Source organism: Pieris napi, chromosome 13 (assembly GCF_905475465.1).
Source record: "Pieris napi chromosome 13, ilPieNapi1.2, whole genome shotgun sequence".
NCBI classification, from domain to species: domain Eukaryota; kingdom Metazoa; phylum Arthropoda; class Insecta; order Lepidoptera; family Pieridae; genus Pieris; species Pieris napi.
This window is the reverse complement of record NC_062246.1, coordinates 12,383,058-12,410,685: the sequence shown is the minus strand read 5'-3', so window position 1 is coordinate 12,410,685 and position 27,628 is coordinate 12,383,058. Positions and strand designations below refer to the sequence as shown.

At 32.3% G+C, this 27,628-nt stretch overlaps 2 protein-coding genes across 6 annotated transcripts; both read left to right on the top strand.

Annotated features, from left to right (window-relative positions):
- Nucleotides 1-4,569: 4,569 nt before the first annotated feature.
- Nucleotides 4,570-7,721, top strand: LOC125055121 (26S proteasome non-ATPase regulatory subunit 13). Its single transcript, XM_047657375.1, has 9 exons — nucleotides 4,570-4,729; nucleotides 4,795-4,908; nucleotides 5,068-5,203; nucleotides 5,652-5,800; nucleotides 5,969-6,128; nucleotides 6,573-6,679; nucleotides 6,845-6,923; nucleotides 7,043-7,183; nucleotides 7,489-7,721. Exons 1-9 carry the CDS (start codon nucleotides 4,614-4,616, stop codon nucleotides 7,642-7,644), a joined length of 1,158 nt encoding a protein of 385 aa, XP_047513331.1. The 5' UTR covers nucleotides 4,570-4,613; the 3' UTR covers nucleotides 7,645-7,721.
- A 1,052-nt stretch (nucleotides 7,722-8,773) lies between these two features.
- LOC125055120 (protein bric-a-brac 2-like) lies at nucleotides 8,774-25,832 on the top strand. 5 transcript variants are annotated; one of them, XM_047657372.1, is made up of 12 exons: nucleotides 8,775-8,931; nucleotides 12,376-12,583; nucleotides 12,679-12,851; nucleotides 13,314-13,423; nucleotides 14,759-14,869; nucleotides 14,961-15,109; nucleotides 15,426-15,471; nucleotides 22,631-22,779; nucleotides 22,976-23,089; nucleotides 23,239-23,387; nucleotides 24,834-24,891; nucleotides 25,082-25,832. In XM_047657372.1, exons 2-12 carry the CDS (start codon nucleotides 12,512-12,514, stop codon nucleotides 25,184-25,186), a joined length of 1,236 nt encoding a protein of 411 aa, XP_047513328.1. In that variant the 5' UTR covers nucleotides 8,775-8,931; nucleotides 12,376-12,511; the 3' UTR covers nucleotides 25,187-25,832. The 5 variants fall into 5 exon arrangements, with proteins under 5 accessions (XP_047513325.1, XP_047513328.1, XP_047513330.1 ...); XM_047657369.1 differs by lacking the exons at nucleotides 22,631-22,779; nucleotides 22,976-23,089; nucleotides 23,239-23,387; nucleotides 24,834-24,891; nucleotides 25,082-25,832 and adding exons at nucleotides 15,844-16,438; nucleotides 16,560-17,188 and having other exon boundaries at nucleotides 8,774-8,931; XM_047657370.1 differs by lacking the exons at nucleotides 8,775-8,931; nucleotides 22,631-22,779; nucleotides 22,976-23,089; ... (1 more) ...; nucleotides 24,834-24,891; nucleotides 25,082-25,832 and adding exons at nucleotides 9,044-9,220; nucleotides 15,844-16,438; nucleotides 16,560-17,188.
- Nucleotides 25,833-27,628: the final 1,796 nt, after the last annotated feature.

The following is a 27,628-nucleotide window of genomic DNA, read 5'->3' as shown; positions in this document are numbered from 1 at the left end:
TATACCTAATCCTATGGTTTTTACACAGTAGCTTATGAGGTAGATTTAGTAAGGTGAACTGTTAGTGATGCTAAATTCTATATGGTATTGCGTAGATATATTTGGCATGGCATGGTATTATCAATAGATAAACCAATGATTTCAATAATTTCTTGTGTAGTTTTGATTAAGACTGTTTTGGATCAAACATATTTTGTATGTTTTGCCGTTTTAATTTAATAAACTGTTTCTAGTTAATGTGAATTGTTTTTACTTTGGCACACAGCATAATAGTAATATTATCAATTTATATCTAAAAAATTATATACTGGTATATTTTATTAACAAATCAAGAATGATGAAATAATAACAAAAGTCCACTGATTGAAATTACGTATTACTATTAGAGCACATTATCTATATAATATATTCACATTTATTTAAACTTTGCTTAATTAATTAACGAACAACATTCACCTACCTACATTGCAAGAAGAATGCATTTGTTATAAATATAGAAATACTTGTAAATATTATAAAGTATGGTTTTTTTAATCGTGTAATACATATTTTTTTACAAATTGAATGTTATACTTACACAATTAGTCAGTATTTAGAGTGAGGTTTCGAAGGGTTCACCTCTATGGATATTATATTTTATCCACTTATTCTGTGTTGACAAGTAAATATAAATATAATGGGCTATTTTGTACGTAATATAATTTGAGGTAAAAATCCCAATATATACGTTGTTATATCTATTATACAGATAACATAGTTTTCAACGCTGTTTTTCGATTTGTTAAGGAAACGTTTGATTGCTATAACATATAATTTTTTTAAGTAAATATTTTTTACTACATTTAAATAGTATTTAAAGTAAAGGGACATAAATAAAAAGTTGAACTTTATGTGAAACATCTCGTCGCTGATGGCTTAACGAATTTGTATGAAGTTTGGAGTAGGTACCTATACATAACGGAAATATAGAAATACCCAACGTAAAAGCGCTGTCTTCGTAACCTTTTTATGTCTGTCTGTCATTTGGGTTTATTATGAACGGATGACAATGACATAAAAATAAGTTAGGTATTTTGATTAAACCATGGTATTTCTTAACATAAGTAGGTACAGGCATCATATTGAAATCTACATCTTTTGAATATCTAACATTTATATTTATCTAAAACAATCTCATTGATCTGTACATTTAAGAGGAGAGGCAGACACCGAGACAATTTACCTATACCCATAGGAACTTGGAAGGAATAAGAAGAAAAATATATTAATATTTAAGTTTAACTTGTCAAAAATGATTTTTCTTTTAAATATAATATGTATTACGTGTACATTTATACAAAATAATCAGTCGAAAATAAATAAATATGACCATTTGTAATATTAACACTGGGTCAATATCCAATAGGTATGTGGGATGTGATGACGATATATATAGGTACGATAGTTGTAAAAAAGCCTTAATTTAAATGAAATATGTGTTTTACTTACCAATATATAAATAAAATCCAGAAATAATCCAAAATTGTAATTTTCACAGAAGCTTCTCTAAAACCGTTCCGCGCCAAACACAATCACTCAATAAAATGTCTATAGACATAATGTTTCAGCTCTTTTTTTACAAAAATACACTTTAATAATAAATACCGGGGTCCGTGGATGATAAAAATAAAGTCACTTTTACAGGCCTATTGAAATCTTATTAGAAATTACAATACTAAACATGTGCAAAAATTTCGCGAATTCGCGCGTTTGCCGTGAATTTAGGCCTAAAATCCGTTTGATAGACACGCGCGCGCGCTGGCATAGAACGTATTAAACATTTTTTTCGACAATTCGCGACAGATAATAAAAGGATAAACGCTTGATAAGGATTTCAGCACAATTTAATTTAATATTCACAATTGAGAACTAAAAACACTTCGAAATTCGCGAAACTATTGTGAACGAAAGAATTAAAGCAACAGGAATAAGGGATGCTTAGGGGTTGGCGAGTGATTTGAATATGACATGGTTTTTTTGTTATAAGGGTCTGGAAGGGTTGCAGAAGGGTTGCAAGGGGTAGCTAGGTACGTCTATGGGTGATGCTCGGCCGACTAGCACTTGCCAAATGGTAAAGTTAGCTCCGCCAGTCACCTTGCCCGGTCGACCTTATGGATTGTGTTATGCCTAAATGTAACACTCGTAGGTATGACATATACATAAAAAAATGGGAATAATTTATGCCTATTGGTATCAACTGTACTTAAGAAAAGTACGCATTTGTTCGAATGCCTACTAATTATTATACAATACAAGGTGCCTACCAAGTGCTTAACTAAAACTTAATTAATTATGAATTACTTAATAGTTAATATTAATATCTTATTATCTCGACACAATATACCTAGCGTGCAACTTCACCAATTTTTTTAACCATAAGTTTATGTATGTTTCGTCCTAATGAGATGAACTGATTTTGATGCAAGAGTGTGTGTTTGAAAGTGGGTAATTGACGTAGGCACAATTGTATGCTTTAGAAAAATAAAACTTGTTTTCTTTTGTAATAATTACTTTAATATACTATAAATAATACAAACGTATTTCTATGGGTTTACTCTTTGTAATACAGATACAATGTTTAATATTTTTACAGTAGGTATAAAATAAAATCATTTAAGTAGATATAATATTATGTACCGATCTCCAATAAAGCTGTATCACAAAACTTTTACAGAATGATTTAATGATTAATTTAATTAGGTAACAACCTTTTTCAATAGCTACCTATTCCTTATAATTACTACAAATGGAAAAGTGAGTTCTTTAATTGTCGTGTAGGGAGGGTCAAAGAATAGATACATCTCTGCTCCTGTTTCAATGATAATTTATTTTAAGACAATTCGGTGTTCCATCTTTTTGTACTCTCAAAATGATGTTTTGCCATATTACGATCCTGGGACGCCCTAAAAATTTAGTAAACCCCTAAGCCATTAGGGAAGCCACAGGTTCAATGTATCTATCTAGTAGTTGCGTACGGGGGCTTCCTGGTTGAGTTTTACATTTTGTATTAGATTACTTAACAAAAGTATAAATACATAAAAATGAGGTCTAGAACTAGGCCAGTTAGGTCTAAACCATGCTTGGAGGTAGACAAAGGAATGTCTTTCTTATTCTTAACACACCGTAACTCTTAGACGGGGAATTGAGTAAGCACATTTCTGCGCCTGTTTTCACAGCCAGTAGGTACCTAACACAAAACGTCGATTTATGGTCTAAGCCATCCCGTTTTCTTCACGTCTTTTTCATCGTACGAGCAAGTGGTATTAGACTCATGGAAAGTAGAATTGGTGCACTTGCAACGCAAGATCGCAAGCTTTAATACCAGCTCTTTTTTTATATACAGAACTGGCCAGACGTTTGGAGATGTTGGTCTGTAGGATACCACGCCTGTCCAGGAGATGCTTATTTAGACGCCGTTTAAACGAACTAGGGAATATTAAACTTTCTAGGGAAGGTGGAAGGGTGCAAGGAGTTCCATTTCATTGCTGTTTTTACAAAAAATGTCGACAACGAAGGAGTGAAACTCCAGCGTGCTTCTAGATGAGTGTTGTTCAAAAGGGGAGGGCGGAATCAGGTTGTGTGAGTGCAATCTATAGAAGACTGAAAGGCAGATATTATAGTTATAAAATGAGTTAATTATTCGTTCTCCGTTGTTTATGTTGTTAAAATAAAAATTATACCGGATTACTAGAAAGATTTAGCTTGCCATGTAGTAAGGCTTATAAATTATGAGCGTTTGACCCACTTAACGGACATTTTTACTGTCACGTAAGTTTTATCCTAGACATTTCTATGGTAATATTTAAAGCTGACGAGTTTCTTTGTTAAGTTGAATGATATAATCTCAGCAATGACTGATTAGAGTTAATAAAATCTTTTTATTTTAGATAGACAACATAAATTTATCAAAAAGGGGTATAGATATCACCACTACGACCGAATAAAAACTATTTTCTTCGTTTTAATATATTAGGATTTTTTCTTGACAATACCATTGTTTGCGGTTATGTTTTTAAGAGATATATTTTTTTTAAAGATCTTAGATAAATAAGCTCTGATGTCCAAAAAATCTTATAATTTATTGAACTAAGAGTAATAAAAATAATATATTAACACAAATAATAGCTCAATAGCCAGACACCTTATTAATTAGATCCATATAAGGAAATCGAATTATAGCACGATAAAACTTTTCTTAATTAGGAGGTGTTATATTAAAAATAAAAATGTTAAGCTTGCATTATTAATCTTTGATGTTGCCTGTTGTGAGTACTTCTACTGTCATCTATAGTGTAGTAGTAAACGATACTATTTTTCTATTATATGCCATTCAACACTAGAGGGCAGTATACGAAACTAGGAGTATAACTACGAGTTACTATAATTTAAAAAAATATATAATTATAAAGGTTATAATGATTTTTAGACATAATTAAAAAAACCCTGCCATTGTTCTATTATATTTAATGATGGCTACCCGAACAACTAGCGTCACAACGATGACATATCATATTTTGACAGTCGAATCAAGTAGCGGCTAACTTCTCACAATTACGCGAAACAATTTTTAAAACATGGCTTCAGTTAAGTTCGCTGTTATTGATGTTAATGATTTTCTATCTAAAAAGCAATCATCCGAGCCAGAATTGGCCGCAGATTGGGCTAAATTAGAAGAACTTTATAACAAAAAGTAAGTACCTTTCGCATGCTCTTAAACTATTTTAAATTTCCACTTATGTTTGACTTTGTTTCCAGGCTATGGCATCAACTCACTTTAAAAGTTCAGGATATGGTCCTCCTTCCATCATTGCAGAAAAACGACAATTTAATACAGCTTTACAATAACTTCCTTACCATATTTGAGAACAAGTAAGTTTCGATTGCATATTATTAGGCATTGTACACAGATATGACAACATTTTGTACAGTAGTCTAATTATTTAAACGTCTACAGGAACTAATTTTACCAGTCCATTAAATTGTTGAATTCAATAGATGTTTATCTAGATTTAATACTCTATTTTTCAGAATAAATCCACTCTCACTTGTGGAAATTGTTGTACATGTTATAAACCAGTACACTAACAAAAAAGATGCAGTTGCTTTCCTGGAGAAGGTTGAAGCAAAAGTGAAGATGAATGATGAGGCTCTTGCTCTATGTAAAGTAAGCATAACCAGTATAGTAAGCACTTTATTGCAGTTAAATTAGAATTTTGAGACCAGATTTTAGGGGTAGATAGGCAGGCCTCTGTAAAATATCATAATGGGAAAACTATTAGGCTTTAGTTTAAACTTTAAGAAAAATCCTGTAGTATCCATTTGGACTCAAAATTACATATAATCAGTTTATTTCATTAGTATTGTAATGAACATGTATACTTTGAGTTAAAAATAATATAAATATTCTGGCTCTGGTGTGATGAGATCATTTGTGTAATATGTTAATATATGTTAATCTTTTCACATTGATTTATTTCAGTAAAGGTTTTATCCCGGATTTTATAACAACTTTCATCCTGAAACAAAGTAAAGTGACCTTTCTTGAAGGGACACCACTGACCTAAAGTCATTTGAATTACATTCACTATTAGTAAATTAATAATATTTTTTAGGTTCTTCAAGGTCAGATATATTTAGAACATCTAAATGATTTAGATGCTACAGAAAAGATAATTGAAGATCTAGAAGGGAGCTTGGAAGATGCTGATGGAGTAACCCCTGTCCATGGACGGTTTTATAAGCTAGCTTCTGAATATTATAGGTATAAATTAAACTTATGCATTATGAAACACTCCACTACCTATTTTAGATTAATACCAATATCACTGATGTGTATCAAATAATTGTATAAAATTAAACTTGGTTAATTGTGAAGTGTCTAACAGAATAGTATAAAGTTTGGTAAGGTTTTTAACTTTATTTTTATTAGGGTTCGTGGTCCAATGGGTCGTTACTATCGTGCAGCCCTCCGTTATGTGGGCTGTGCAGGTGGTGGTGCAGCCCTTGAACCTGCAGAAAGGCGTGCCTGCGCATTACGCCTTGCGCTAGCCGCTGTACTTGCTCCAGATGTTTATGAATTAGGAGAATTGGTTAGTATTTGTATTTAATTTCACTTACTGTATGGAATAAGTTAATACAACATTATTGGTGATAATTAATAATTATACAAAAGAGGTTAATATATCCTTACCAAATTATTAATATAATATAAACAAAATAAACACATTTCAAAAATTGTTTTCATAATTAATTATTACAAAGAAAAGAAATTAATAAAAATAATAATTAAAAAGTCAAGATGTAATCAGAAACTCAAAAGTCAAAATCATTTATTCATATAGGTAATGCAATGTATACTTATGAACATCAAAAAAGAATAGATATAGAAAACCCATCTCCAGCATATAAACTTTATGAAAAACAATTTTATAATTAGTCTTGTACTAAAATGCCACAGCGTTCATTCTGTGGTTCAAACACATTTTACTTTCATTTGTTAATAATCTCTTGAAATTTCGTTTTTGTATTTCCAGCTCGCTCACCCAATATTGGAATCATTAGAAGGTACACCAGATGCCTGGGCGTGTGAACTCGTCAAAGCTGTCGCTTCTGGGGATGTAGTCGCCTTTGAGAAGATACGGTTAGTCAGAAGTGATATATTTTCTGGTTTCACCTTATTTGAGTTTTAAAGAACACCCTACCTATTACTGAGAAAATTTCTTGTTTATTGAAGAACTGACTTAAACGAGCCAATGATGTAAAAATTTAAAAGGTTTTTAAATATTTCAATAAAATACTATTTCAGGGCACAAGCCCCGCACCAGGAGTTACATCACGCAGATCGTCAGCTGAGACAGAAAATCGCCATCTTGTGTCTTATGGAGGTAAACTTTAATATGTATACAACACACAACCTTTTATACATAACTAGCATATTCTGCAGACCGTATTCAGTCAAAATTCCTTTTAAAGGATGTTACCTAATAAATGTAAAAAAATTTAGATGGCCTTCAACCGTACATCTTCTCAGAGAAAGCTAACATTTGCGGAGATCGCTCGTGAGGCGAGGGTCCCTCACGATGAAGTGGAATTGCTAGTAATGAAGGCCCTAGCCGAGAAATTGATAAGAGGGCATATTGATCAGGTGAGTTTCTAAAGATAGATTGCTTTTTTGTAATTTTTTTTAAATTTAATGACACCAGGGACAAAAACTGGTAATGTAAAACATAGTGCTGTTAAAAAAGCTAGATTTAAGTATATTTCAAAATATATAAAATGCACTGAAGCACTACTTACAATAAATTACGGAAAAGTAAGGATCGTTATGAAATTTTCGTACAATTGTCGTCGAAAAAAATATCTTTTAAAATTTCATTACAGTATATCAAAGTAGAATCTATAAAATCAGTGTCGTTCGTTGAATATGAAAATGAATTTTCGTTTTGACAGGTGAGCCAAACGGTTCACGTGAGCTGGGTCCGGGCGCGCGCATTGGGTCGCAGCGGTGCCGGTGCTCTGGCCAAGCGACTCGACATCTGGTGTGCGGCTGCGTCTGGCGCCGCCGAGCTTCTGGCAAACGCGACGCCTGATATTCTTACCTTGTAGAAAAAGAATTATATATCACGTATAAAAATAAATCTGTCTACTGTCAGATGACACCCAATAAACAATTTAATCTACTATCAAGTTAATTGTCATTTGAAATTGTTTTAATTTTATCATTGCAGTCATGAGATTTAGGTGATTCCAGCATTATAATTTCAATCATATTATTACATAGAACATACAAAACATGATACTTAGTAGGTACGTACGACATTCTGAACTTTTAAAGACATTTCACAAATCATAAAATAGATAAAGAATTTGTTAATGCTACGACATCGCCCATCTCTGGGTTGGCTGTGCTATTAGCTAAGATATTAAAATTGCAGCTTATCATTTAAACTCGTACGTAGAGCAATATTTTTTTAGTAAAAAAAAAAACAAATCTTGATAACTTCATAACGATCAATAACATCCGTATTTATCGCGTTGAAATCCTATTTTGCAAATTTAATGCCGAAAACTTCGTGTATCAAACCTTCGTTAATTCCATGATTTAGTTTTTTTTTCCCTAGTATCCTTAAGCATATTAAAAAAACGTTTTAATTTGTTTAATTTTTTTACTATCCAATAAAAAATTAATCTCCCCTTGCAACTAAATTACGCTCTCAGTATCAGCTGAGGAAATTGATTTTGTATTTCCCGCTAAGTAGTAGACACGTCATTCTGAGTCTATTTTCCGTAAATGTTGCTATTTCGTGAACTTGCAACTGCTCTGTTTATGGCAAATTACCTTTTTTTGAAATACCATTGAAGGTAAATTTACCTTTAATAATTACAATATCACAGACCCAGAAAATTAGGAAGTTCAAAAGATTACCATAAATGCACTACACTAAAATATTAATTCGACATGCTAACCTAACTATATAAGAGAAAACTCTTACATTCTTGTTTCAACAATGCGCACGCACTTACGTTAGTGAATTGATATAATATAAATCCTATAGAAACTCGCAAAACGCCTACTTACGCGGTAAACAAAAGGTAACAAATTATCATTAGCTCAAACACCTAAATAATTATTTGTTTGCTTCAATTTATTTCTTAACTTAACATAGTAAATTCTTATGTGGTTGAAATTGTTAATGGTATAAAAAGCGTATGCTTTTATCAAGGGGAATTTATGGCACTTATAGTGGCAACACCATAAGGCACGCTCGGCGTTCCTGCAAATGGTGTTCGCTTGACGGGTGATCGCTCGCCGTCAAAATGCAATCGCGATGTTTTAAACGTAATTAAAACACTAATTGGACATATTTTCACGTTAATAAACCACCGTGAATGGTAAGTACGATATGCGTGGTCTTAAATTTTCATAAAATTACGTAATAATTTTCGTGTCTTAGGGGCCATTTTCCGTCCCGCTCGTTTGTTATGAGTGTCAATTATTTACAATTCGGTACATACATGCGTCTCGCTCGCACACAGTTTTCTTGATACGTTTTTCTGCGAGAGAAAAGCGGGACCCGCGATGGAAAAATATGAATAAATTCTGTGCTCTTAAAAATTATTGATTTTTCATCAGTTAAATAAGCGACGCAGCTAATTTCATACGCAGCTAGCGGTCAAAAACGTAAGTAACTAGAATTCAATAGTTTTTCTTATTTGTGCTCATGAAAAGTCACATTTTTCAGCGCATGATGGTCCGTCGACCATTTTCTTACGTGTTTTGACCTCATCTAAACATAGATTTGAGTAATTGTTTAAATATTGATTTTTTTGAGTTCGCGTGTGTTGACTCAGGGTTGTTTATAACTTGGGGCCTTTAACTATTTTGGGAACGACCAAATGCTTCGCTCTTATTTAAATCATTACATTCAGGCGTTGTGCAAGTGTTTCACTGGGCCCAATAAATAGACACGATTTTCGTAGGTAAGTTTTTGTTATTGTTTTAATACAACTTACTTCATTACGAAATAAATGTTATAAGTTATATAAAACGTTATAACGTTTTCTTCAATATTCATTTTGTATAATATTTTTTTATAAAAGGAATACAATTTTTTTAGTTGAGATTTGGTATATTCTCTTCTACGCTCATGGTATTTACGCATTCTTACAATATTTAACCTGTTTTAATAAGTAGAGATCACGAACAATATCAAAAACAAGCTAAATATCGCGTTTTTTTAATGTATGTAAATATATGTAATTTATTTAAATAAAATTCACATTCGGGTTAAAGCATATCTTCAGATTTTTAATGATTTTTTAACTACTAGTTGTTGTCCGCGGCTTTACGTGTGGATTTAATCAATCAACGTTTCAAAACAAATAAAGTAACGTAAACCATCGCTAACACGTCACAAACATACATATACTTACATCAACAAGTATATAATATATAGACGCGCCACTACGTATTATTAGAACTATCGTGTTCTCTCTATAGATGTATCTCTATTAATTACTATCTATTGATTTCAAATATCTAAATAAGTTTCTTTGTTAAACGTATAAAACTTAGTTTTCGTTCATTTGGTCTCATTTTTATCAGCGATGACCAAGCCTGTGCAACGATAAGATACTAAGGGACCTATATATCAGAGATCTCAAGATAACACATTAAGACCCTTAGAGATTACAAGTCTTTTATATAAAGATATAGTCATTTTAACGCATATGGTTTTGGTGTTGCCTGCTCAATTCAAATTTTGAAAAGAAATTATCGCAAAACTACACGTGTAATATATTAGAATTAAATGAATTTCCATTATTCGCAAAAAAAGTTTTTACGAATTATATTTACTAATTAGAAAAACGTTTTCCATAATGGTTCGTAAAAAGTCCCTTGCAACCTTATCAGTGTGATAACAAAACCGCATGGAAAACGGTTCAGTTATTTAGGGGAAAACCGCAACGTTGCCATTTAATTGGTTAAAATTTGATAATAGAAGCTGGACATCCTATTTCTGCCCAAGCGGCCTTATACCAACATCTATTAACACTTCGGTAACAGCACAGTTTGTACTATAATTTACTTATGCGAGGTCTTTCCCTGATTGTGAGCGTTGTACCTAGCTGTGTAAAAGGGATTTTCATTACGCCTTTGAGTTCATGTCATTTTCACACGTGTATATTTCTAATATATTTTCATAAGTGTTTGATTGTCCACTTTGTTAAATAAAATTCTATGAATCACTATAGTATAGGTTATAATATTATCTACAAGTAAAAGAATGTGGTCAAATTATAAACCTTCGGCATTTTTAATTAAAGGTTAATATCTACTGTTTCTTCGCGACGTAAAAGACAAACATAAACCGAGAAACATAACATATATATTATATGGTATATACGTATATTAATTGGTAAGGTAGATTATGCCCTAAAACCTATCATTAAGATCAGACATCTTTGTACGCGGCTATAAATATAATCTTCCAAAATGACAATTCACGACGTTCAGATTATGTCATAGACCAATAACAATGCAATTTGTGTTTCAATTATTGTATTGTTAACCACATAATCTTACATTTATTTATATTAATGGATACACGTTAGAGCCCAAAACTGGCTTCACTACGATCCTAAATCATTTAAATATTAAATGCTTACGCTTTTAAGCACTGAATTAATTATAAGTACGCACTCTACCTTCGCTACAGAATTTCTGGAACCATTTCTCGGAATGACTGCACCTAAGCCTGTGAGCGAGAATGGTTACCTATCAGTCTTTGCATCGTTCTTCGTTCATCGTAAAAACTACGTCAGTAATATCGAAGATATTAGCCTTATATCTTTTTATTATTAGTATTTTCTTTTTTTAATTTCCCAAAATTTTAAGTATCCCATTGAGCGTATTAATAATCTCAAGGTCCCATCTATACCTTACCTATAGTTCTTCAACGATTTTAGCGTAAAAGTATTAAAACATTTATTCATCGTAAATAACATAGGATGCAATCGTAATGAATAGGTCATCTTACAGTCGGTAAATATTCATTGCGCTACCAAGAAGCATGGTCTGGCCTCAAAATGTATCCGAATATAGCCCAGCGCTACAGACCCCCGCCCGGGTTTATTTTAGGCGCGCCCCTAAGGTCAACAACCCTGGACCCTCGCTTTGTTTTTTAACGTCTAGCGTTTGTTTCACTTACTTTGAATTTTCTAAACCTCAAGACTCAGATAAGAAGCGCACCGAAGACAATTTCTTATAATCTTTATTGAGTATATAGACCCAAATCTATATTATTACGAACATAGCACAATGTTTAATACTGAAAAGTATTCTAATATAATCGTAATAAAATAGAAGAACAAGTGTTGTAAATTGTATTATAGATAAATTATGGTGGAAATCGTTTTAATTCATTATCACTGTTTAAATATTATGTATTAAAATCACCAAGTCTTTTCCTTTCCAAGCAAATTATGCGACAAAACAGACTTGAATAACCCCTCATTACGTATATTTATTTCATGTCAGACAAAAGAAATAGATAGAGAGGTAATTAATGCGTGTGAGAGAGACGGTGGCATGCCGGAAAATCCCCTTCGTAAAAAAGTTATGAAAATCAATACGACTGACTAGGGTCTCTTGGCGGCTTATGTTAAATTCTTTTTGACCCTACTTTTATAACTTGTGTATTTTTCAATATTTTGTATCGTCATTAAATTACGTTTCAGTATAAATGTTTTTGAATTTGAATTTTTGACACTTTGATCAATTTTCTAAGTCATACAAATGAAATAAATGTTTTTAATTTTCGATATTTGTTTCAGATATAAGCGGCACTCCAGTATTTACTTATAATCTAGTCTAAAAAGTTTCTATATTCTTTGTACTTATATAATCTGTGATACATTTGGATTTGTGCAATTTATCGGCCAAAGATATATTATGTTAAACTAATCGGTTATGGAAACCAATATGGCGTTACCTCCACAGCAGTTTTGCGTGAGGTGGAACTCCTATCATACTAATTTACAGGTCAGTTTATATCACTACTATGTTTTAAGTGACAATTAGTTAATAATAAATAATATATTATGTTAATAATAATGACCTTCGTATATTGCTTACAGTCAGTATTTCCTCGTCTTCTCCTCACGGAGCAGTTCGCCGATGTGACGTTGGCCTGTGAGTCTCGGCAGTTGAGATGTCACAAGTTGGTCCTCTCCGCCTGTTCGGCCTATTTAGAGAGATTGCTGCTTCAGAATCCTTGCAAGCATCCCATCGTGCTTATGAGGGATATGAGGTATGTAGACGTGGAAATGCGTGATTTGACTCTCAACTTAGTTGGTTGATCTTTTTATGAGTGATTGAAACTTGAATTCGGAGTGAAGATTTCACGTAGGTCAACGGAGTGAGAATTTTCCGAATTCCGTCTGCAAAAACCAATCTTTATTACAAAATAAACACTACCAATTTAAATAAAAACATTGTTAAGTCATAAGTGCCTTTTACTTAAGGCGCTTTGTTAAGCAAAATTTTCTAGTAAAGTCTTTTGTATATTTATTACATTTTTAAAATAAAATAATATTTATGATTACCATAATTGTCTTATATTTTAGAAAAGATAGCTTATAACATCAAGTGTAGGTAAAGCACTATATATGATCTGGTGAACTTTAATAATAAATAAATAAGTCTAAGTCTTGTACTAGCGTCAGTATTGTCGCATAATTAAATATTAATTTGAGTATTATTTCATCTCCAGGTTCAGTGAAATGCAAGCGCTAGTGGATTTCATGTATAAAGGAGAAGTTAACGTAACTCAGGAGGAACTCCCCAGTCTACTGAAGTCCGCTGAAGCGCTGCAGATCAGAGGTAGAGCATAATATATGTAGTTAAAACAGGCAGGAGGCTCACCTGATGCCAGTTCTTCTCTTCCGATTTGAGAACTGGCAGTAAATGTAAAATTAGATAAATGCTTCTTATATTTCTATATATATATTTCTTTTTGACGTAAATGACCTATATAAATGATTTTGACTTTTGACTAAGTGAAACCGCCGCCCATGGACAGTGGACACTCCCATTGCCAGAAGGCTTGCAAGTGCGTAGCCGGACTTTAATTTATCTTAAAAAGTTGATTAAAACCTTCGAAGTCACGCCCTTGAATCCGTGACTTAAGAGGTAAACTCGTGTCAAAATTATGCAAAAGGCGTCCCTAATTGTTATCGTATTTATAATTTTGTTGGTTTTGTTTCTTAAACTTTCTTGAACGTAATCGACATTACATTGTGTGCTTGGCTTATTAAAGGCCAGTTCCAATAACGTATACGTTCATAATCCTACATGGAGTTGCCTACTTCAATATGATTAGTTTCCATTTTTTTATAATTCTGTAGTCATAGATCAGACAATGCAATTCATTACTATGTACCATACTAGCCGTTTCGCGCCCGCTTTGCTGGACGAATTAAAATAAATTTTATGTTTCATTATTTTATTTTTTTTCAAATTTTTATTATTCTTCTTTTTAACTTCCCGCTAAGAAAATTGAAATATTTCGAAAATCGAGTTTTTAACAGATGTTGACGTTTAGAGGTTCTAGGAAGCCTCCCCGAATGTTTCCGCGGTGAAGTCCGTATGGATAAATTTTCATAAAAGTAAAACAGCAATAAAAAAATGAAGGAACGTTGGAATTTAATAAATAAGCCATAAACCATCTAGGAAAAATTTCGCATCGAATGGTCGATACGATCAGTGGTTTAGGCGTGATTGAGCCTCAAACGAAGACCATTTTCATTATATATATATAGATAGATAGAAATATATCATATTCTGACCTATGGCCACAGAATTATAATGACGGGCAGAAGGCTCACCTGATGTTAAGTAATACCTGCGTCCATGGACAGTCTCAATGCCAGAGAGCTCACGATTTGAAGGCATTTTAAGAATTGGTACGCTCTATTCTCGAATTGGTTCGATAACACTTCAGTGGGTAGCTGTGCAAAAAGGGGTGGATGCGCGGCCAAATCTGCCATAAAAAACGCCCAGTTGTGGAACGACGGACGTCGGAGTGATACTACTGGTGGAATTTCGTATTATGCCTTGCGTTAAACGTTCCGAAAATATTTGCATCATACGTAATTGAAAAGTCTTTAAATCTTTCTTGATTTGTATCTCATTTAAATAAGAAATCTTTTTTGCCAGGCCTATGTTCGAGTGACCCCGGTTCGCTCTCAGAAGTTAAGACTGAGAACAAGGACTATTCGGTGGCGAGTGAGGCCTTGGTTGCGCACGCGCAGCGAGACAATACTAACGGTGAGATGATACATATTCTTAAAATTATATTTTTTTTATAGGAAAGTAGAGGCACAAAAACTTAATTTAAACTATATAAAAATATTTACAGGCCAACAACAGCAAAAGATAACAACGAACGGACAGAAGAAGCGTAAATCAGAAGAGAGGGAGAGGGGTTCCGAAGTGAAAGAGGAGACGGTAGAAGAGGATGGACTTTACTACGGCGAGTTGGACCAGGAGCATATGGAGTATCAGGAGGTGAATTTGTTTTTTTTATTCCACAGAGAAGAAGAGGAAGATTTATTTATTTTATATTGAATAGCTATAATAGGTTTTTTATTTTGGTAATTTTATTTATACTCAAAACATTCGTATCAATAGTTAGTATATTCTATCTTAGTAAAGCTTAAATTTAAATTTAATCATTGTTACCTTACTGTTAAGCTAGTAGGATAGTCTAGTTATATCTTTGTAAATAAAACTATCAAAATCCCTCATATTTATTTAATAATCAATTTTATATTAAAGTTATAGATTTCGTCTTTATATTAAAGTTACGTTTTTCGTTTAACAGGAAGAGGAAACTAGCAAACCCGGAAGTAGCTTAGGACAAACTTCGGGTAAGTTTTCTTTTATATATATTTTTTTTTATTTTTCAAAACAATGTTTATTTGCAATGTGACTTCATTCGTCACTTGCTTTTTGTTTAAAATTTATTTTTTAATTACGCGCGGCTAAATCGGGTTTAAGTGAGTGAAGATCATATTGTGAATGGCATTGACAAGATAAATGACAGTCTGTAAGGTAGGCCAATTTTTTTAGTATTGCAACTGGATTTGATAGATTTCGGTAGAGACGTGAACCATGAATGTAGTTGCGAGATATTTCTCTTTTTAACCAGCTTTTTCTCTTACAGACATGTCATTTGTCATCGCTGCATTCATGGTTCACGGTAGTTGCGATTTAAATTGATTTCTTTTTATTTTTTTCAGCTCGTAAACCCTACTTACGCGTGAAGCCCGAGAGCGAATTGTTTTTTCAAACGAAGTTACAAAACTTAGCCAACTCCCAATACATAAGTAAACTATCAAAAATGACCCCGACGGAAATCCAAAACGAATTTTCTAAATATGGCATCACCAATGTGAGTGACGATTTCGTCCAGAAAACCTTAGAGAACGACTACTACAAGTCCTGGTTGGAACAAAACGGCGAATTAGAAGTGTCCTTATTGAAAGCTAACCAAATAAAAAAGAAAAACGAGGCGAAAAACCAAAAATCTGAGGTCGAACTTATTCCCCGACCGAAGGACGCCGCTAAAGAAGTTTACCCAAAGATTGGGGAAAAGTCGATCAGGCGTCGCGGCCGTCCACCGATTTTCAAGGACAAAAACGTTGACATCGGCGACACAGTGTTGAAAGCGGATTTGGATCAATTTCTGGAGGGAAAAGAAGTCAGTTCCTCGGGGCTTTCGAGGAAGGACTTGGAAAGGGTTATGATGGGAAAGTTCAATCCAAACAGACGCTATTCTAACGAAGCTATGTGGGCGGCTCTCATGGATGTCAAGAAGGGAGGGAGCATCTACAGGTAAACGATTTCTGTGTTAAAGTGAATTAAGTGAATAGGGACACATTATTCAGTCAAAAATTAAACAGTGATATATTTGTTTTAGTTGTCAAAGCTTATTAAAACAATTTGACAATTTCAGAGCTGCTCAAACACACAAAGTGCCGAGAAAATCGCTGCGCAATTGGATGAAGAGATGCCACATTAAGTCTTCGTTCCCGATGCCGCAACAGCTTAAACAGTTCGTGGAGAACAGTAAGAAACAACGCGAATTCAAAACTGACAATATCGAACCACAAATCCTGGAAAGCGAAGAAGCCAATTACGATCCCGAAGTCGATTTCGGAAAGCATTTTTTGTCGTTTACAACGCATATGTCGAGCGAGGACGAGAACGGTAGAACGCTCGAGGATTCTACCAAAAATGAGGGCAACTCTGCTCTTAATATGTCAATGCATGAATAACTTATTCATATTTAATATTACGACAGGGTTAGTTTGTGTGTTAGTCTCGTACACGTTTTGTATTTTTCAAAATTAATATTTTTTATGATTTCTATAGATGGAGCTTAATTATTGTTTATTTTCGAAATAACCCTGTGTGAACATCGCGCATAATAGTATTAGGTTAATCGGCACCAAACAACTATCTTTACCTATACATTTGATACTGCTTTAAGTGAAAACATCATTCGGAGAGTTGTCTCTCAAAAAAAATAGTATTTTTAATACAACGCGCATTGTAAAAATATAACATATTTTTATTGTTTCATACATATGAAACAATAAAAATATGTTATATTTTGTTAATATCGGTTAATAGGTTCTCGTAAAGTAAGGCAAAATACACATGTATTTTGCCTTACTTTACGAGAACCTTGTGCCCTAGCACCAACGTATGGGAAACTTGGGATTTGTCAGACTGTTCGTCCAAAGAACTGCCTTATATTATGCCAAATTGAATTTTAAATTACCAAAGTTAATCACCATATAATAAATATTTAAAATATTAACATTTTTGCCAAAAAATAGAAACACATTTGTCGTATGGTGTGAAAATGGCTGCCAAAGATATTAACAACTTGCAGATTTAAAATTTATATTTATTTGTTTCCATTAATTATTTTTTTAAATCCAAAGAACTCGAAAATGATATGCTGTGCATAAAAATATTTAAATTGGTTTTACTTTTTAATAAGATTTTATTTAATATTATATTTTAATAGGGAATTTAAATTATTATTTTTAATAAATACTAACAGTATATAGATTGAATCAATTTGTTCCACGTAATATACTGTTTAATTTATTTTAAATGTGCAATAATTAGTTTGAATGCTGCCAGTAAATTCTACCATTTTGGTAGTCCCGGCATTTTATTTTAGTTGTTATATAGTAATAGTAAATGTAATGTAGTCGGGTAACATTGAAACGTTAAAGTTAGATACCAAAATGTTCATTTAGAACAGTTTTGAAATACTTTAAAACGATTTATTTTCCTCTAAAACAGTTATTGTATTGATGTTATCCAAAAGCCACGTTATCTCTATTGAATACTGCCGATTAGTTCTGGTTTTCAAATATAATAAAATCATCTTTATAACACAAAAAAATATATTTGTGATGAACGTAACGTAAGTTAGGACTGATAATTATGCTTCTCTTTTGACAAATTGATGATTTACAGTACTGACAGGCAGATTATTCAATAGAGATAGTAAAAGGCGTTTATAGTACATAAGTAAAAATTTGGCCTTAACCTCGTGCTTGTCTGGACATTGTCCGTTATAAAAGACTTAAAATTTTAGTATCTTAGTGTTTTATCCAAATACACAAAAGTCAATCTAATTAGGCGCTGCTTAAAATTTTCTACACTTTTAAGTAAATCCTACATTTGAGTGGCATTTGAGTGTTCGGGGATTATTGCAGCAGCTATAAGTTTTTAATATTTATTATCATATAGAAGTATTAAGTGTTTTAGATTTAAACGAGATACAGTTTGTCATCTCTCAGAGATGCCAAAAGCCCTTTGAACTATGTAGTGTGTAACTGATGTCGTACTTAACGTGGTACTACATCTGTATAAACTTTAAACGTATGTTTAATTGAACTGAGTATACGGTTGCTGTGGCTTTGTAATCTTACTTGTACTTAATATCTATTTTATATAACTTGTTAAACAGGCCTAACTGAAAACATTATTTTTTTTTGTTGCTTAGGCGTTAACGTTGCGACGGTTTAAATAGTAAACAAACAATTTTATAACATTAAATAATTTGAACGAAGAAACCTAGTAGATATATTATGATTGAAAGTAAAAAAGCCTAAACTACGTTCCTATCTTAATTTAGCTCGCAAATATTCTACTACCAATAATGATTATGTCTGATCTATTCTCAAAAGAAAATATAGAACTCGAAGTGTCCTTTGTTCGTAATAATGAGGGTAACTTTGGAATTTAATTCAGAGTTTGGATGCCTTTCTTTACTTTCTATGGACGTATTCTACTAAATATTGAATCGTATGTGTTCAGTAGTGTTTTTAATTGGAATTTATGGTTATAGTGTTGCCAGTAACAAATATTTAGTAGAATATTACGCCCGTAATCCATGAAGTGCCTATGTAGTATATATAACATATACATAACTTTAGTACGTAAGTATAATTATTGTAGATAGTTTATATACCAATATGTACTTATTGCCTTAAGATTTTACGGTTTTATTTGACTATTTCATAGGAAAATTTCGCTGATAAGTATGAAAAAAAATATAAAAATTAAATCCACTGTTGAAGTGTATAAAATCATTATCAAGTTATGTTATTACTTCTAAACGTTTGTTCACAGTATTAATTTTGTCTTATATTCACGTTATATTATTTACTAATATTATGTACTTAGTAGAATAATTGGAAGTTTGAGTTTTATAATGCATAGAGATAATGTTATAGTAAATGTATTGTCAATTTATAAAATTATACGTTTATTTTATCCGGTTTCTCTAATAATACGAAATTCTAAGAATTACATGAAAGTAAACAGAACTGCTGGCTTGCTTCAATTTTTTATGTTAACAGGAAGATAGAAATAATTCGTTGCTACGGAGTGATAATTCACAATAAGACGACAATTTTGTATTACTATTAATATATTTCGTGTTTAACTTCTTTAGGGGGTTTTTGTTTACTGTATATTTAATGTTATGTTAGAAACCGGATTTTTTAAAGTAAGTTGACGAGTCTGCTATATAACTCCGCCCGAAAATAATAATGTATGTTATATGTCAATAAATATTTATATGTATGCAACATACTTTTTTTATTTTAAACGTTTACTAAATATGCATATTTATATACTGTAAAATCCAACCAGTCGCAATACATCTTCATTGCAAAGTGTAAAGTACAACCCAGTGCGTCTTTTCCTCGCTTTTTACGCGCTTTCCCACCCCTATCCTGTATGAAGCCAGGAAAAGAAACCGCCGTATTCGTAACTGTCAAAATGACGTTTGTCATTTGACGTTTTCTGTGTTGCCACAATTTTCTACCATTAACCGGTTTCTTTTCCTCGCTTGCAGGTGTGCGGACCTCCACGGAAATTGTGACGCGACATTTCATCGACATGGATGGAATACCTCTGAACGTGCACGCGAGGCCGAGGCTAGTCGGACGGCGACCGAACGCAATCGTCAACATAGAGACAGACGTATTTCAAGAGAAATCGTACAAGCAATATTCGTCTCAGCATCTGCGAGACGCGTTGATTGCCGTCAAAAAGGGATATAGCGTCTATGCTGCTTCGAATAAATATGGCGTGCCGCGGAAAACTTTACGGAACTGGATGGAAAAGTATGATATAAAAAGTCAATTTTCTAAAGGACGACGCGGGACAAATAGGCCGACACAAATTTTGGATCCTTTAGACTTAATGTCGGAAACCAGGTCCGAGAGGTTTGAAGATGGTCTGTAAGGTCAAAACTTAGCAGGTGGTTTCGATATAAAATGTTATCCATCGAGATTTATGTATGACCTTTAAAAATTATAGCTCAAAGAGTGCAATTATACTGCGGTATTTCTTGAGGAGGATAAGAAATACCTACCAGATAGCACGTGATTAAGGAATATAAATTAAAAATGGTTTGAAAGTTTTATACAACATGTAAACCCCTAATTTAAATGTATGCATTTAGCCTTTTATTCAAGTACACGTTTACTTAATATGCCAAAAGTATTTTAGACTGTAATCGTAAAATATTATTAGGATTAACTGTATAGTTAAAAGTCAAGTTTTGTCTTATTTATTCAATAAAAAATGAAAGTATTTATTTGTACAAAATATCACCATCTATTGTGTCTAGTAAGTATATTTATTTTAAGTCAATTGAAGATGTACTTAGATAGCTATAATTAACCAATACAATCTTCATAATATTATTAGTGTTTATGAGTGTTAATAATTAAAAGTCGCGGGTCTTGTTTTTTTAATCTAGTCTATACATAAACATAATTTCAGTTACATTTTACATTATTTATGTACCCCTGCATTGATTTATGTACTTACGATTAATATAATAAATTTATGTAATTTTACATGTATAGGTAGGTATTGTAAGTGTTAACAGCCTGCAACATAGTTTTGTAAACTACTATTTTTTTATATTGCAATTTAATTTCTACCAAAAATATTATGTGCCAATGTTTAATTTTAATTTTGTTCCTAAAAACCAAAGTTGGTCATAAAGAATTTATTTAAATGAATTTAGCTATATAAGGAATTTACGAAAAAAATAATTAGCAAGAATCATTAGATCAATTTAATAAATAAGCAAGTTTTGTAACGGTCGGGGATTTTATATGCTCCAGCAGGTGGAATTTATTCATTTTAATATCGATTTCGGCGTAAATAATTTGTTTTTATAAGCACTTGTAATGACGACACGTGTGTGACATCGTCGTATATTGAGAGCTAGTGCATTAAAATCGAGTTTCGTTGCAAGAGACCACCTAATTATGAAGTAATTGAAATCGTTATGGATCTTACAGAGAGACCTGCCATGGCCGTGACGAATGCTTTTTAAGGAAGTTTATAAGTAGGTCATAAGCCAACAATTATTTTTAATGTATCAAATATTTATATATAACAATTTGTACGAGATATATAAGGTTTGTAAATTAATATAAATAAAATGGTAAATGTTGTGTATATAGTATTTTATTTAACTAAACAAATTTTATATATCACATATACAAAAAATATATTAAGTAAATGTAAAAAAGTACATAAAAATACTACTAATATTCCTTCGGAATGTCTAAAAAATTAATAAAACTTCTTTCAGGGATGTATAACGCGATTAATTACGTTAGTAACGTAACTCGAAGTTTTATTGGCGGTCTGTACGTAGTTTCACGACTCTTGCCTTAGGCAATATATTTAGCATATCTATGAAACTCTGAATATCTCTTTGAATGGTTATTAAAACCTCTTTAGAAATAAAGAACACTTCTGGTTGTATAGAAATATTTTACTTTTAAATTGGATGTAGTCTGTGACCAGTTGTCAAACACACACAAAGATGTCATTTCTAAAAAAAACGTCAGTATGTATTGCGCATTATCTCTATATATTATATACATATATAAAATTCTTGTGTCACAATGTTCGTTCCCATACTTCTCCGAAACGGCTCGACCGATTCTTATGAAAATTTTTGTGCATATTCAGTAAGTCTCATAATCGCATATATTTCAAACCAGTGATAAGGGGTGTTCACCCGAAAAGATTTTTTTTTATTTTGTAGACAACATTTTTCGTTTTTATTTTTTTATGATACAGCATACAAAAATACATACAACCCTTAATTTGACCCCTCTACAGTCAACCCCTATTTTTTATTTGTTAACTAATCTTATGATTTGAACTCAGAGGTTTATTCCGGAAAACCGAACAGTCCACGGGGTAGCATAGCAAAGTGTTCCATGTTGGTATGTACTAAAAAGGTAGGCTAAGTAAATTCACATTAAGGAGAAACGAAGTTCGCGGGGGCAGCTTGTAAAATATATAATTTTGTTCAATCATTTTCAATACTTAGCAATCAGAAAATGAATTGAATTCGTAATTTATTAAATATATTTTCTCTTTCTCTGAACCTAATAGTTTAACATGGCATCATGATTCTAAACAATTTTTTTATCTAATAGTGTATCGTTTCAGAGTTCGCGATAGCCAACGTGCAGTGTCAATACGATGGAAGTGATTCTGAGAAATCTGAAGGGTCAATACGCACTACGGGCGTCACTGGAGAGCACAACTATGACGCTAGAGACGAGCCCCCAGCGTTTATTATACAGCAAGTGCCAACGGTAACCACCTCATGGTTTTCGGATCATCGTTTTTACAGCGGTTTTGATTAGTTAGCTTTTCTAAGAAGCCTGGAAAAGATAGCTTGCCTATATATATTTGTGTATCTTTCTGTCAATTAAAATATATTATTTTACAATCAATGTTAATAGAAATTTGTATAAAAAATAACGGATTCATAAATGGTCTTTTTTCCAGCCGCCAACATCGCAGTCCAAAGGTCCATTTGTAGAAGTGAGACCTACCATCATGACTATTGGGCCAGGGTATGGGCCCTCCGTCAATGTAATTCACGTCGGGGACCGACCACCGGTGAGAAACTTGCCTTAACCCGTTTTGACTAATCACTGTTCTGTCTCTTTCCATTAGTGAGTAAACATGGTTTGATAGAAAGAGACGAATGAGCTCAGTTGTAAATTTATTTCTATTTTAATAAATTCTATTGAAATGCACATTTTCAGACCAGCCAATCCCAAGGCCCAGAATTCAACATGAACAAGCGAATCCGGCGCAGCGAGGTGGAGCTGCGTCAGGCGGCCGACTGCGTCAGTCGAGGCCTCACCTTCCAAACTGTGTCTGAGCAGTTTAACATCCCCATATCTACTATACGGTAACATTTCAATACTCAATGGTTAATTATCAAAATGAGTGATTTTCGTTGATTTTTGGGCCAAAACTTGCCGGTTTCGGCGCGATATCTTTTTTTATGACGTGAGCTAAACCTATGCAAATCCACTGGTGCACATCTGGGGTTGGGTTCAATCTAAATATTTGTTGTTGTGGTATTTAATCGCCTTACAAATATGTTTCGTGGAAATTAACTCCAGAACTTCGGGTTGTATTTATAAGAACGTTGTGTACCTAGGTACGTCTGTACCACAAATAAAAATATATTAGGTATATAATATAATGTACGTTACTAATTAAAAATATATTAACTAAAAAGCGACTCGGTTTTTTAGGCATGTTTAGGGTATTGAACTGTGTGTAATTTCATATTAGGATTGCAATGTGATCATTTGCTGTCACAGATGTACAGATTGCGGACATCCTCTTGATAATGAGTATTGAATTTCTTTACTATATGGTTAAATTTACCTATATTTGTATATTTAGTATGTATAGTGAAACCTCGTAATACGGCCATACGAAACGGCTATAAGAAATTGTGGAAATAATATATTATTAAAACATTGATATAGACATGCCTAAGAAAAATTTATTGTGAATACAAAGGAAAGTTCGTTGTTGCAGAGTATATTGAACACTTGTTTTTCTTTAAATTTTTAGCACAGACTTTAATATTTTTATAATTTATTTGCAAATATTGTATAGTCTGATTTTCTTCGCATACTATGCCAGCCACAATGGCGTACACATATTTCTTATATTCACATAAGCTAAAACCATAGCTTACAAGGTTTGGTTTCACTTTGGCAACACAAAGCTTGTAAGTATTTATTTTTTAATACAGTTGCTCAAAAAGTGGCGTATTGCAGGGACGTATAGCGTTTGGGATGTGGGCTATTAGTTATTACACACTCGTGCTTTTTCTTTATCTTTTCCAAACACGTGCGTTCTCTTTCTCAACTGTCAAAATAATGTCTATTAAAAAGAAAAAACCAACCACGAAGTTTTTATGATTCATGCAAATATTTCTAAAAAGAAGCTATTAATTTGTTTCAATATCAGATTTAATGATTTGAATCAATGAGTTAGGTTAAGTTTCATTTCATATCAATAAAAAAATTCTACTGAAGACTTGGCTGTATGGGCATAGTCCCCGTTGCCTACCCAGAATGGGTGAAGAAAACAAAAAAACTTATATTGCTTATATTCTTTTACGGTTGCCGACATTTTCCATAAATGTTCTTTATTAAATTGCTTAATTTTTTCGCAACTGTATTAAAAATAGTCGTTCAGTACACGTGCGGAACCGTCATTGCAACTTGTTCCGACTGTCAACCTGACATTTGTCGGAACTCTTTGCAATATCAGGCTTTCCGCACTCGTAATGAAATATACTATTGTTTCAAGGTGTTTAATACGATTTCAGTTTCTTCATGGCGCGCAAAGGCATCTTACCGAGGCGGAGGCGAGGACGGAGTGCTCAAGTTAGTTATATTATTAGTCTTCCCAAAAATAAACTACTACTTTATGAAGTACCCTAATAATCCTTGTAAGAACCAATACCTCAATTGGTCAATAATGTTATTTTAATGCCGTTAAACAAACAGCACTAAATTCCTTAAATCCCATTGGCTACGAAGTTGAAGATGTATAAGTTATTGAAACTGCTTTCAGTTTAGTCGCCAATCCACTAGCCCCGAGCCACCTTTTCACATGCAACACTTCAAGTTGCCCAACATGCTCGCGTTGCCGGCCGAAGATGACCCCCCGCAAACCTAGACTATCCTTGACACAAATGTAGTGAAGTGTAATCGATTAAGTGACTAAAAGTGTACAGTGATGACGTCAAACTTGACAACAGTGAAATATGTGTAAAGTGACTAATTCGGTTAAGTATAATTTTATAGAGTATCAACATTTTATGACATGTAATTAGCATGCTATTATTTGTATATTATATCTATCGCACATGAATAAAACAAATTGGGTTATTTTTGTTCTGTCAAAGAATTAACATCGGTATTTTGACTAATAAATATAAGTGACACAATTATTATTTATACATACATATATGTATATTATACTATTAGTTATGAGTATTTGGCAATGGCTATCTGTATGTGCATTTTTGTGTTTGTTCAAATAATTTATAGAACAAGAGTATTAAATGTATCGTGTTTAGAATGTTAAATGTGAACTTCGTTGTATTAACCATTTTGCGATAAATTTAAACAACTATAAATAACGGCTTTAATAATGAGATCTTTCAGGGTCGCAGGTTCGATTTCTGCTGGTTAAAAGTTAAATATTTTAGATATGTAGGTATCGTTGAATATAAGAATAATGATAAAGAATATATAGTGGCCTAAGATAAATATGTAATAAGTATATTATTATAATTTTAATATAGTTTTATTTTAGATCTGCATTTTTATTATTATTTAAGAGGAGAGTCACATTAACAATTTTATTACAACCTAATCATCACACTTTATTAATAAATAAACACAGATTGATTTTTATTTAAGATCTGCCACCAATAAAACAGTATTATTTTTTTGTTAAATAGCAATAAAACAGTGAAAATAGTCTACAGTTTACACATACATAATATACACAATGTTATTTTTGTGTCCCTTTAGTATATTTTAATATGTAATGTAGTAATTAGCTTATACGAATTCCAATCACGAGTTGTCATTAGCATAAGGTTTATTACGATCAAATATTAAAATTGCAGTTTTATGTGCAGACAATTACAACGTGAATAAAGCAGCAATATAAGTTATGTAAATAATATATTTTAAGTGCCATAAGTATTTAGATTGATGTATAGAAAACTATAGTTTTGCAATGTGTAGGCGTGATTGTATGTAGAAATAAATATTTTTATCTAACCACGTTTTTATTTCAACAATACATCAGTCTTATCCATTTCAAAGTCATTCAGCGTTAGAATGCTGAGTAACAAAGGCTATATTTATTTTAAACTGTTTTGCGAATTGCACCTAATTAAATTTACGTTCTAAGGGCGATTTCAGTTAATTAAATGAAATTTAATTGTTTTTACGTAGTCTGTATACTTAAAATCGTGTAAATCTAAGGCCAAACAATAAGAAGTGGTCGGAAATAAAGACACGAAGTTAGAGTAGAATAAAGTTACAAATGTAAAAACCTAATGAGTGTGATCTCCTCTTGCCAAAATCGCAGCTCGGCCGAGAACATCTGTTTTAAAGAGTTCATCAAATTTGAATAATTCACTTCACGCGATTATAAATTTATTTAAAAGAAAAGGTCTAGTCGTCTCGCCCATTTATAAAACTAGGATTAAAAAACACCAATATTTATATGCCACATTATTGATGGGTGTTCAATACTTCAAATCTAAATAAAAGACAATTATCTAAAACAATGTTTATTACACTAACAATGGTAAGGCATCAGTATATTTTGTACTATAACAATCGTTCATGAAGATAATTCTAGAACATGAAAGGTTTTGTTTGTTTGTTTATGTCCACCATTAAGTTATTATATATCACTTATCCTTACAAGGCTGAACATTATCACTTCAAACAACAAAATCAAGTTTATATATTATATATATAGTAGACTTATAATTTAAGTTAATCTGAAATTGCTTGACATCAAAGAGTTGCCAGAACGAAATAAACTCATTGACATTTAACAAACTGATGATTTTGTTATCTTCCGAAACATTTATATCAGCGACAAACAAACAAACAAAAACGCTATAAGCATAATTACTAAAGAATTCAATGATATGTTCAATTATTGTATTTCGTTGTCATGAAAATGATAAGAAATTCCGTAACTCTTTAAGTACATTTTTGTGCGAAAGCTGTGGAACAATCAAAACGAGTACCCGTTTCATAACTACGATCTCAAAATATCACAAACACTAAACCCTATCATTAGATGGCGCTAATGAAATTTCTTTTTCTTGTCTATGGCAATTTCCTCTCTATATATCTTACTTAATCCATAACATTTTAAACAATATAAAATTATGTGAATTTTGACGCATTGCTTGAGTCAATTAAAGAAGAAAACAGTAAATAAACTAAATAACTAAAATAGATTTATATTTATGAAACAGGCAAACAATCGAAACGGTGATGACCTATTTGACATAGAAAATCTAACACATTTATATACACTTATTTATACATAAAGCAATTTGGTCGGAATTTTCAACTT

Coding starts and splice junctions, on each gene's coding strand:
- LOC125055120 (XM_047657369.1), top strand. CDS start 12,512: ATGGAAACCAATATGGCGTTACCTCCACAGCAGTTTTGCGTGAGGTGG. Junction 12,584..12,678: donor CCTATCATACTAATTTACAG/GTCAGTTTATAT, acceptor TATTGCTTACAG/TCAGTATTTCCTCGTCTTCT. Junction 15,472..15,843: donor TAGCTTAGGACAAACTTCGG/GTAAGTTTTCTT, acceptor TATTTTTTTCAG/CTCGTAAACCCTACTTACGC.
- LOC125055121 (XM_047657375.1), top strand. CDS start 4,614: ATGGCTTCAGTTAAGTTCGCTGTTATTGATGTTAATGATTTTCTATCT. Junction 4,909..5,067: donor CTTACCATATTTGAGAACAA/GTAAGTTTCGAT, acceptor TCTATTTTTCAG/AATAAATCCACTCTCACTTG. Junction 6,129..6,572: donor TTTATGAATTAGGAGAATTG/GTTAGTATTTGT, acceptor TTGTATTTCCAG/CTCGCTCACCCAATATTGGA.